General features: G+C 34.9%; 1 protein-coding gene across 2 annotated transcripts in view; it reads right to left on the bottom strand.

The window, feature by feature from the left end:
• The window catches only part of Satb2 (SATB homeobox 2), a 169,423-nt gene that overhangs the window by 67,460 nt on the left and 89,326 nt on the right, over positions 1-12,637 (bottom strand). For both annotated transcript variants that reach the window (XM_076866187.2, XM_076866186.2), the window contains exon 6: positions 4,486-4,958. In XM_076866187.2, the coding sequence (XP_076722302.1) occupies positions 4,486-4,958 (473 nt within the window). The remainder of the gene's footprint in view (positions 1-4,485; positions 4,959-12,637) is intronic.

The raw sequence follows: 12,637 nt of genomic DNA, 5'->3' as shown, positions 1-12,637 counted from the left end.
TCATCAAATGGTACAATGGCAATGATTCTGCCATACATAGCAACTAGTTTCTCTGTAAAGAGCTGGCATTTTCAAATGCTATTTATTATGAATTTTAATTTTTCATCAAGAAGTCTTAAGCATGAGAAATGAAGCAGATAAGGTATTTTATTTCCAATTCTAGCTGTATTTTAAATATTTACATATGATTTCAGTTTATATACACATACACAAGCTAGATTTCTTCTTGGTAAAATCACCAAGTACATATTCAGGAACACTAATTTTAGGGTGATAAAAATGTATTTATTTGCTTTCTTATTGAATTTGATAATAAATGAGTACTAACGATAATGAAAATATTTTCTTTCTATAAAATATTCAAGCATATGTGGATATCTACATATTAGTGAAGTAATTAAGCCTGATATCAGCTTTAGGTGCCCATCAAATGAATGATCTGAAAGTGTTGCTCTGAGTAAAAAAAAAAAAAAAAAAAAAAAAAAAAGTTACAATTCTTTTCTACTAAAGACTAACAATCATTTATATTATCTGTAACATTAGTTTTTTATTATAGCTGAGAAATGATTATGTCACTCATAAATTTCTGAGTCCACTCAAAACCACCTCACCATTTGGAAAATCCATGGTGGGTTTCGTGGGGGCATAGTAGACCATATTTTCCATTTAACAATGCTGCTGGTAAAACCAGCTGCCCAGTCTTGCTGTTAGTGACTACAGTACACATAGCAAAACAATCTGCCTGCTGACCTCCTGCTCAAGTTCAAACTATGTCATTCTGTCAATACCATCTACCTTGATTAGGTTGGGCTTTATACACAACAGGTTATGATCCCAGAGGGATGAAAAGCTTTCCCAAATTAAAAGCAGAATTTTAAAAGGAAATACTCATACATTCCTATGCAGTTTCCATTTGATATCCTCAAGGCTGGTCCAGGAACTCAAGCTCATGTTGATTGAAAGTGAATGTTTCTTTCTGGGTGTAGCCATCTTGCAAATTTAATGGAAGGAGGAAAATAATAAAATGTGTTCTATGCTTCAATTAGACATTTTATAACTTGGCACTTCAAAGATGGCAATGCCAAAGAAAAAACATTAATCCATAAAAAGAGACAAAATGGAATGTGCAGAAGACAGACCTGCAGGAGTCCAGTGCTTTGGCCAAGCACACCCTCTCACCAAGACTGTCTATCTTTTGGTCTTGCCTCATTATGAGTCTTCTCTCATACTTCATGCTATTTGGATAAAAATATATACTGTATTTGCTTCTAAAATCTAAAGTAATACAACCATGCTTTCAATTTTATCTTTAGCCAAAGGAGCTGTATACATAACCAGGCAATAAAATGTTGGCTAGGCATGAAATGCCTATTCATGCAAATGGATGATAGATGAAAGAACACACACACACAGAACCACAAAAACAGTCAAAAGATGCATCCTTCCAATTTGCATTTTGCAGTAGTTTGCAACAGACTTGCTCAAAAGGTCCACAGCCTTTCATAAACCCAGTCCAGAGATAACTGTAGACACACAACTGCTATAGCCTAAGCACTTCAACTCACAAGAGTAAAGTGATAGAGCAATGTTTGGAGCATTCATGGCTCTCCCAAATCTCTGAACTCATTTTCAAGTGATGTGAACTGTCTGTCACTGACAGAATGCATAAATTAGCTAAGAGCCAAAGAAGCAAGAGATTTCACCACTCTTTGACCCCCCTCATACCTAATGTGTCAGTACCAAACCTCAAATTAGCCCACACTGTTTTCTTCCCTGTTTCCAGTCCAGCAGTTCCATCATTGCTGAAAATTATTACCTATAATCACATTTTGGGGTCCGTCACTAGTTTGTGCTAACTTCAGCAAGGACCCAAACTACCTCACAAATACTTTAATCTCAAATTGACTGCTTTTAAGTTGTCCACCTGCGTTTAGTCTTCTTTGCAACCCCAAATTTTATTTATTTATTTATTTATTTATTTATTTATTTATTTATTTAATTTTTTTATTAGTTGCTCAAGCAACACCAAATTTTAGAAAACTTGGTTTGCTTCTGTATCCTCAACAAGTGGTTATTCCTTGACTCCTAAGGCCTGGCTCCTCTCTCTACTACTGAAATGAAACTATACTGTAAAATTTGCCAAAGACTTCTCCCAACCAATCATCAAATCTTATGGAGCAGTTTCAAGCTTCTCCTTTATGGACGTTCCACACATGAAGAGTCCTTCTGGAAACTCTACTTATGTATTCTCTACTCTCACCACTATTCCTCCATTCCACCTCCACCTGCCCCAGCTCCTCTGGCATTTCTTCTCTCTTCTTGGTGTTGTTGGTTGGTGATAGTTCTCCCCTTTCAATCTCCTAATTCTTTAAATTCTAGGCTCTGTGAAAATTCTTCTAATTTCTTACTCTACCCCTGACAACTCTTCTCAGTACTAAACTCCTATTTTCAAGGACTATTATAAATCTTCAGAAGAAGTCTGCTACCATTTTAAAGTCAATATAAATCATTCCAAAACAATCATGTAATCTTATTCCAACCAATCTTTCAATGTCCTCCTTAATTCTCTTAATACTACACCCTTATTCTCAGTCACAAACCTTGGCATCATCTTGGCTTCCCTCTTTACCCACTCATACACTTTCTGTGAATTTTATTCCCACAATGTTTCTTGACTCACAACTCTACTCCATTGCCACCAACCTAGCTTAAAACTTCCCCACTTTTCAGCTGGATACTTATGGCAGCCTTCGAAATGATCTTCTATCCTCTTACTCTTGTAAGGGGAAAAAACCTTTCCAAGATCTAATTTTGGTTATTGGATCACAGAATATTCCTACATAAGAACTTCAAGAGTCTCAAGTGCCTAATGATCAAAGTTCTTAGCATGACCCTGTTCCCATCACCATCTTTAAGTTTTATGATCTATCTTTATTATAAACCACCAACTACTCCCACATTTTTGATGCAACATTTTCTCATGAATCTCCTTAGCTAAAATGCTCTTCTTCTCCATCTTTGCCTATTAAATTTCATTTAATTTTCAAGATCTAACACCCCAACCTAGTACTCTAGTTAGTTGTTTACATGTGTTCAGTCATGATCTTTTTCATCTTTTTTTTTTAAAGAGAGAGGTGAGAGAGAGAGACAGAGAGAATTTTTAATTTTTTTTTTTTTTTTTTTTTTAGTTTTTGGTGGACACAACATCTTTGTTTGTATGTTGTGCTGAGGATCGAACCCGGGCCACACGCATGCCAGGCGAGCGTACTACCGCTTGAGCCACATCCCCAGTCCCTTTTTCATCTTTTCATCTGCACAGAGAGAAGCTTGCTGCCTCACATTTAGTAGGGTGGCTAACTCCAGCCTACTGTGTTCTTGAAGACTTATCACATTCATTCTAGAATCCTGGAAGTATTCCCCAACCCAAACTCACCATAAAGCCCCATTGTGGTATTTGCTTACACTATCCTGTGTTGTTTAATATACATTATATTTTATATAACTATTTGGTTATATTTTGTCATATTAAATCAGATTAGATCTCAGAGGCTAAGCACCTTTACTTTTTCATTACTCATACACAGAGGTTTGATGGATAGTTTTCAAAGTGAGGCTCCCAAGTCAGTAGCATTAGTATCACCTTGGACCTTATTGAAATAAAATTTGGGATGGTGGGGGGTCCTAACTCAGAACTAACTGAATCAGAAACTCTGGGGTGGGCCTGTAAATCTGTGTTTTAACAGCCCTCCAGGTGATTTTAATGTATGGAACAACTGTGATAGTATTTCATGACCAAAGGATAATTTATCTAATTTATGTGTTCTGAAATGCATACAAGTTTTGAAGAGGTAAAGAATAATTAAGAACCACAGATGGCAAAGAACCTTTCAAATAAACATATGAGTAAACTGTTTACCTTTTATCATTTAATGTTATATTGTCATATATTCTTCGAAAACATTAAAAATACGAGCAAATGATCTGTTATCAATATCTCAAATCTAACTTGCACATTTTGAAGGGATTAGAGAAATTGTGACATAATATAAAAGTTCTAAACAAGATAAACAATAGATTAGGCATGCATAAATAGTTTTACAATTTATCTAACAACAAAAAACAAGGGAATAATAATCACAGAATTCAAGATAAGGTTAAGTCCAGGGACAAGTAGATGAAGAGGTAAGGAGGAACATAAACATAGACCCAAGCCATTAGTACTATTCTGGGTCCTGAACTAGGTAGTAGATTCATAGTAGGTTCACAGATGGTCATTACACTACTGAAATTAATTAGTTTATTAATTAATTCAGGTCATGCATTGATCAAATGGTGAAATATTTCAAGATCAAAGAAATATTAACATAATTATATGCACTCTGATATACCTAAAAATTTTAAAGAGATAAATAAGAATTAAGACATGTCACAACTGTATCCCTAATATTTTTCTTAACCACTGATTATGATGAATGTTAACTGTACCTGTGTACGGTTGAATGCCACTCTTGCAAAGACAGCTTGGGATACACTGGCCCTCTTCAGCTCATCTCTAACTTGCTGGTAGATATCTGGAGAGACTTCCACAGAAGAGTTGGTTGGCTCTGGCTTAACTGCTCTAGGAATTGGTGGATGGTTCAGGAACTGCTGGTTGATGGCTTGAGGATGCTGGTGAGCCAGGAGCCGACTAACGGCAATCTGTTGGTTTATCAGATGGGCCATGGCAATTTGTTGCCTGACAAGTTGTGGACTGAGCTGTGGGGAAAGAAGACCAGGGCTCATGATGGGCTGTAATGCGGGCACTTGATTTCGGATTGGAGTACTGTGGTGGATTTGGCTATGAGGAGACTGTTCGTTGGTTTTCCCCAGGGATGCCAGCTGGTTCATATTTGGTAAATGCATTGGACGCTGGCCCAGAACACAATAGTCTGAAAGGTTTTCTCGTTCCACTCTTTCCACTGTTAAGAGATAAAAGTGATAATTCGTATTACTTTCATTGTTAAATTTATTGTTAATATAAAGAGTTCTGAACTATCACATTTTTTGGTAAATTCATGATACAAACTTTTTTCAAACAAAGCTGGAAGCCCCAGAATAAAAGTGTTATTTTTTCTGGGAAAATGTTACAATAACTGATTTTTTTTTCATAGAAGATATGAAAGTAAAAACTTTCAACTTTCTTGAAGCTTTAAAAGTATGCATTTCATTGAGTATCCAAGACAGAAATCACACCATTTCAAGTTCTAAATTCGCTCATATTCCCATGCTCTATCATCTCCCCCCACTCACAATCCTGAGTAATATAAAAGAACTAGTTATTCTTATCTTTTGTAATTCATCATCAATGTAATTCATGTATAGCACATGGTCCCCAGGAAACGACCAGAACAATAACCCCTTCTCAATTAACTGCTACCTTGTAATAAAAATCTCATATAAATACTATTATACCACTATGGATATTTTCATAGAAAATGTCTACTGTATAATATACCCATTTACCTCATTTGCTATTGCTTTTATAGGAATGTTTAAGAAATGAATTTTTCAGCAATTGTGATATGCATTGAGATAAAAAAGAAATTTCATAAAATTCATAATAGCACCTTGAATTGTCATTGAATAAGGTTAACTCAATACCATGCCAAGAGAAATAAGCCAAATTCAGAAATTTAAGGGTTGAATGTTTTCTCTCATATGCAGAAGCTAAAGTAAAATAACAAAAAGGGAGAGGGAAGCTAGGATAACATAAAGAACCAATCAAATATAAATTAATAGACAAGGAAAAGGAAATCTAGTAGAGTAGAGGAAGAAGATTGGGAGAGGGGAAGGAGGATGGGAGGATAAACAGGGAAGGAAAATGGAGGAGTCATGAAATGAAATCAATTTCCATGATTGTATGAGTTTGTAAGAATGAACCCAACTATCATGTGTAATTATAAAGCTCTAACAAAAATAAATAAATAAAGGGCCTTACAGTAAAAAACATATCAATAAGTTTCTCCTCATTTTCCTGGTTATCTATTAAATGTTATCATACTTTACTAAAGATTTAAAGATTAATCTTGAAAGAGAGAAGAAAAATCATGTATCATAGATGTACAAATATAAGGCAATTTCACTTATTCCCCCAAGTTTAGGAAAACAGGGGTCACCTCCTAGTCAAATCCTTATCTAAGCACTATATTACTATTTTATTATCTAATATAAAGTTTTGTTTGGAGAAAATATGTTGAGTTATAACAACTCCATTATCATTGGTTTTAAGAGCTTATAGGTATGATCTATTCATATCTGTTTTTGAGAGCAAATTTCAATAGTAATTATTTCTTACAATTTCAAATGTTCAATATGATTATACAAAAGTCTATTAAAGATAACATTAAGAGGCAATGTTTGGGGTGGTTACATGCTAGGTATCAAAAGGATTCACCTGCAGGACATGCTTTTTAAAAAATTTATATCCCATCTGATTCAAATGTATGATATGTCAAGATCATTGTACTGTCATGTGTAACTAATTAAAACAAATTTTAAAAAGTAAAAAAAAAAATAATAATAACTGTCTCTCTGACATTTGCAGTTTGGCACAGAATTTCTAGTGAAAGAATAGTAGTATTACTATTTGTTCAAACTTAGGTTCAAAAAATTAGGGTAGAAATTATGTGCACTACAAAAATGGATGAGATGGCTCAAAACAGGAGATTTAGCAATGATAAATTACTGGTGCCAAATCACAAGTGAAGAATTTGAATAAAATCAATCAATAAATAAAATCAATAAATGGAAAAAAATAGTATTTTTAAATTAGTATCTTATATAACATGATTTAAAAATATGTATAGGGAAGTAAATTAATATGTTAAAAATTTAGGTAGAAAAAGCTTATATATTTAAAATTTCTCATTGAAGAAAGAGGTAAATTCCCATATCTTGAAATTATAATATATTGTATTTATACAGTATTTTTTACTCCTTTAAAAAAATGATTTGGGGGGGTAACTTTTCAATGAACTCCCAAATAAGTCAAAAGTTTACCTCACATTCCTTTAAGGGTTCAATTTCTAACTTAATCTTTTCAATGTAATTCATTTAGTTTACATATCACCTTTCCTTCATAAAGTTCAAGGTAAACAAATTGTTTTAATCTTCTCCTCCAAAAGCATACATTTCCCAATCATTGTATTAATTAAACTTTAAAGTACATAGTCTTAAAACCAAACCCAGCAAATGGTTAGGAGCCTTCAGATAAGGTAATCTAATACAGTCTCATTGAAAGGAATTACTATTATAATTTCCTTATTGAAAGAAGATGTAAAGAAACCATGAACTACTTCCAGAGTAAAGTCATACTTTATAGACAGAAACACCTGGCTTCAGGTAAACACTTGATTCATTTGTGTTTGTTTGCTTGTTTTTTAATTCAAAGTAAAGATAAATTTAATATTAAATTGTTATATCTTCATAACAGAGTTGAATAGCTACTTAAAAAGCATAAACTTCCCTCTCTTATAGAATGCATTATTTTCAAAAATTTGATTACATTTGAAGGAGTTTAGTTTCTTGAGATATATCTAAAATAACATCACAACAAAAACCTCCATTCATACATCTAGTCATAATTGTGCATGCAATTAAATGTAAATGTTAAGAGTTCCATAAAACCTATATGAATGGGTGAAGTAAGATTCAGAATAATAATGTATTAAGCTTATGAGTAAGAATTACTCCTATCCTTATAAGTTCCTGGATTCTTTTAACTTAATATAGTTAAGAACTGTGAATGTGGAAGTATCCTTAGAGACAGGTAGTAACACCATTAAGTATTAACTACTTCATAAACCTAAACGAAGAAGTACGCATGCAGGTGCTACCCGATACCCATCCAGGTAGGTTACAGCCAGAGAACTGCCTACAGAGGAACTGGGGGAGTGAAAGAAAACCTGACCAATGCAAGGCACCAACTGCTTCCTTAAGCTTGGCCAGCTTGGCTTTTCTTGTACTGTCATTACTTCCAAATTTTTATAAAAATTTTGAATTTAAACATGATCTCTCCTAATTTTTATGTTTTGGCAACTAAGTTCACTTTCAAAATACAACCCAAACCAAACATTTCTGATTGTTAGATCCAGTTCAAGAGCTATCAGTTTTTAAAATTCCACCTAACAGACTAACAACACACCTTATGATTTTCAGTCCCTGACAATTCTACCAATCAAAGTCAGGTCTTTTTACTTCTGAAATATATAGGAGGAAGATTAAAAAAAAAAAATCATCCCGATGTTAAGAATGCCTAAGGATCAAATGCTCATCAACAGGCTGCTCTGCACCTCCGCTGACCAAGGCAGCATATGATTTCAGTAATGGGTTGCACAGATTTTGCCTAATCTGAGAAACCTTCTCATTTACTTCTGGCTGGCACTCTTATAAAAATAACATCAAAACAATATTTTTAGCCTCTTAAGGTGAAATACAAGTGCTCTTAAAAAATAAAAATAAAAAGGAAAAAAGAAAGCATCAGAATGTGCCAGGTTCCCCATCCCCCACTGAAAATAAAGTGAGAACATCACTACTTCTTTTCCTCTTTTCTTTCCTCCCTTCCTCCTTTCCTGCTTTTCTTTCTTCTTCCTCTCTTTCCCCACTCTCTTTTTCTGTCTCCTTTCCGCTTTCCCTTCCTTCTCTCTAAATAATTAGAAAGTCATCACCAGGGCTGGAGCACAGAACTGACTGCAGCACCTGGTTTTCTTTCTCCTTTTTCACTGTCATGGAAAACCCCATGTTAAGTCTGTCTGAAACCAAACCAAGAGCAATGTGGCTCTGAGGCCCACTGAGTCCCTGCAATGTTCAGCCATAGATCAGAAGTGGTAAAAAACAGTGAAGGATAAAAATCTCTATTCCCTTTCACAAGGGGAAGCACCCCAAATAAAGTCAACAGACTGAAAGAAACGTGAAAAACACAACCGCTTCCAGGGCTTTTAAATCCGAGCTGCATTTTCATTCACAGTGAGCTTGATTCAGCTGTGGCCAACTCCTGCAGGAGACTGTTGGAGCACAAAGTGCTGGAAAGTCCCCAGACAGGACACAGCTTGGGGAACTGTCCAGGAAAGGGGGCCCCCCAAATGCTTCTAGGCCTAGTAGCTGCAAGGCTTTTTGTAGTGACTTCCAACCTCTGAGAAAGGCTCCCAGCCCAGCAGCCTTGTAGGCAAATGGTTAGATCTGGAGACTGTTCAGCCTTCTGCAAAACTCAAGAGTTCCAAAAGACACTTCCAGATTGCTTTAAGCTGTCTGTGACTTCGTGAAAACTAAAGAGAATGGGCTACCATTCTCTAAACACAGCCCCGCCCCGCGACACACACCAACTACTGTGCCATTTAACTTCAAAGTAGGTGGGGCCTTTGTAGCTGGTTATTAGATTGAGGGGTAGTGGGGCTCCTAAACCCCCAACTAGTTCTAAGTTAGAACTTGATGTTCTAACCAAGAGTACCCAAGCACCATTGGCTATTCAGATACGCATGATTCATGGCCATTCACAGAAAGTTACTCACCTCCTCAGGGATTTATCTGCATTACAATTAAAAAAGACATTTGATCCAAAAATCTTTTTTTTTTTTAATTTCAAGCAATGTTACTATCCAGGAAATCAAACCAACTATTTATTTTAAATATCACAAATCCCGATACATAGTTACATATTTTAAGTTATTGCAAAAACATTTTCAACACACACACACACACACACACACACACAGAGTATTATATGCCAATATTCTAAATATTCTGGCACTTAACTCATTTTATTGCAAATTCTTTATTGCAGTTCTGGGTAAATATCTTTTCAGCTGTCAGGAAAGATGTATGGCTACAAACAGAGACTTCATGGCTAAACTGCCAGGGTTTGAATCCCAGCACTATAATTTGGGAGATGTGAAGCCTTGGCAGGTTACTTAACTTCCCTGTGCCTTAGTCTCTTCATATACAAAGTGTGCGTCAATCATTGTTACACCATAAAGGAAAGTTACACAGATTAAATGAGTTAATGTATGTCAATACTTAGAACACACAACACACACAGTTCAGGTCTTTGCTACGTCACAGAGGCTCAACGTGTGATCCTTCAGTATGAGTAACACCTGGAAGGCAAGTAGAAATACTAATTCATGGGGTACAAATCCAAATCTCTTAGGGTTCTTATGTGTGCTAAGATTCCAAGTTATTCCTAGGTACACTAGAGTTTGAGAATCAATGAGGTACATTGCCTTTGCTTTTATATTGTCCTTTCAGATTATTCCACATGCTTTTAACTGTGAAATGACTTTTATGTGTGCTAAAGTTTGAGACTCATTACACTGTATTATCTTTGCTTTAATGTTGCTGTCTTTTGAGATTATATCAGACACAATTGATACATTCCATTTTTCTAAATATACTAAAGATTTAATCTTACTGAATTTTAACTATGTTAAAAATGTAGCTAAGCATATTTTAAAATTTCTCTATAACTCCAGAAGAAGTACTGATTGGACCTGGTGTTAAATGGCTATTCAAGACCAAATCCTACTTTCAGAGGTGTGGGATCTGAGACAGTATAAGCTTCCCTGGGCAGTAAACCTTCCTAAGGCAGGTTTCCTACCAAGAGTGCCAAATGCAAACCTTTTGTCTTTCTTACCTCAGTACCCAGTACACCTCTTTCATTTTGGTAGGAAACGTGCATTTCAAACTCCTTGCCTTAGGAAAAAAATCTTAACTCAGAATTCTAAGGGAAAAGTTTAGATGATCTATAGTATTTTGCGAAAAATCTTTGTTAAAATGATATTATAAATTTCAGAAATATTTGTGAAATTATGATTAACAGATAAAGCATCACATTCCAAAAATTTTTATTAGGACATTCTGGCCAATGTCTACTTTCTTCCAAAATATCATCTAAAGAACTGCAAACTTTTCTTTTGGTTCAAGTAACTAGGCCATGTTATATCACTTTTGAAAATAAATCCCTATACTTTCTCTCATTATCAAAATGGAATCCTAGGCCCCATGATATATGCAAGAATATGTTGCTATTCATTTTCTCCAAATAAAGCTTAGAAGTTCGTATTCAGACCTTTGAAATAGGAGGTAGAATAGATGAGAGCTGAAATGACATATCTCACAACTTTTTTGAAATTAAATTTATAGAAATACATAGTTTTCAGCTTCAAAACTTAATATGAATTAAAAATTGAAAAAACTGAGGATGTTTTAAATGTATGTATACTACATTTATATTAATCCAAAGAGAGACAGAAAGCATTTGTTGTACTTGTAAAGGCAAATGCGTAATGGCTTGCTTTTGATTTTCCAGAGAATGTGGAGGCATTAAAAATATCCTAACTGTATATGTACACACACACAATTTTTCCTCTTCAATTTAGTGCTTCCCTCAGCTAAATTTCATTATTTTTATAACATCTTTTTACTATCAACGCTATGCAAAGTAGACATAATAAAATTTCAATGTTCAAAATATACTCCAGTGACTTAAGTGCCTCAAAGTATGGTTTCTGAGGAGAATTTATGAGCAAAGGGAAGAGAATCTAATTGGCACAAATGCATGTCAATTGCAGCAAGACAGCATAGGATAGGTGGAAAGAGAAAAGAGCTTTCTGCCATCTGGATTCTAATTGGGTGATTCTGGGGATTACCTGTAAATTGGTTTTATAGTCACCTTCTAGGTTACTTATCTAATATCATATTAAAGAGCATTACTGCTAGAGTTTTCAAAATAATTCTTCCTCAGAATATATGCTTCTTGATTCTTAAGCAAGAGTTTAAGACTTTTCCTAAGACATCTCTCTGAGAAACTCCCCATTACAACAAATACAACACTAGCCAGTGTGCTGGTAATAAAAGTAGTAGCTGTAGTAGTGTTAATGGTCTTGCAAGTTTATCAAATAATGCTAAAAAGATAACTAATGTTTCCAAAACTATGATCCTAGTGTTTTGATGCAAACCTTAACACAGTTGCTTTTGTGAAATAGCCCCTGGAATTTGTCCATAGTTATAATGTGTGGAAAGTAATGAATTGAGTAAAAGGCATGAGAAATTTACAGAATCTCTGGCCTATGGATTTTTCTTTAAGCCATTAAGACGCTTATGCAAATGTAAATGGATTAGCATGAATGAGTGCTAATGGATTCCTTAATAAGATAACACTCTAGTATTCCCCAGAACCTCTCTTAGAAACCCCAGCTAAAAGAATATAGCCAACCCCCCACCCCCCCAAAAAAAATAACCCAAAAACAAAAACAGCGGAAGTACTCTGTAACTACTTCAACCTCAGAAAGTCATCTGCAAGTGGTTACTGAGGTAAGACAGACAACAGGTTTTCATGTGGCACTCTTGGTAGGAATCCTGCCAATCAAATCAGTAATTTTGAATTAGTACCCAAACCTTTGAGCATAAAAGCAGACAATCTTGAGCGTATGATTGCCTGTATTTCCAAATCTTTAACCCTTGTTCCCTGCTCTTCCCCTCCAAGCCCCAACACCTTGGAGGCCAATTTTAAAGAAAATTATACTGTCCAATACCAGAGAAGTTAAAAAAATCTGTCAAATGTAGATAAATATTTATGGGTATTTAAAATGAATAGGGCTGCTAG

This window comes from Callospermophilus lateralis, chromosome 9 (assembly GCF_048772815.1).
Source record: "Callospermophilus lateralis isolate mCalLat2 chromosome 9, mCalLat2.hap1, whole genome shotgun sequence".
Lineage (NCBI taxonomy): Eukaryota > Metazoa > Chordata > Mammalia > Rodentia > Sciuridae > Callospermophilus > Callospermophilus lateralis.
The sequence above is the reverse complement of the archived record's forward strand: the minus strand, read 5'-3'. Positions and strand labels throughout refer to the sequence as shown.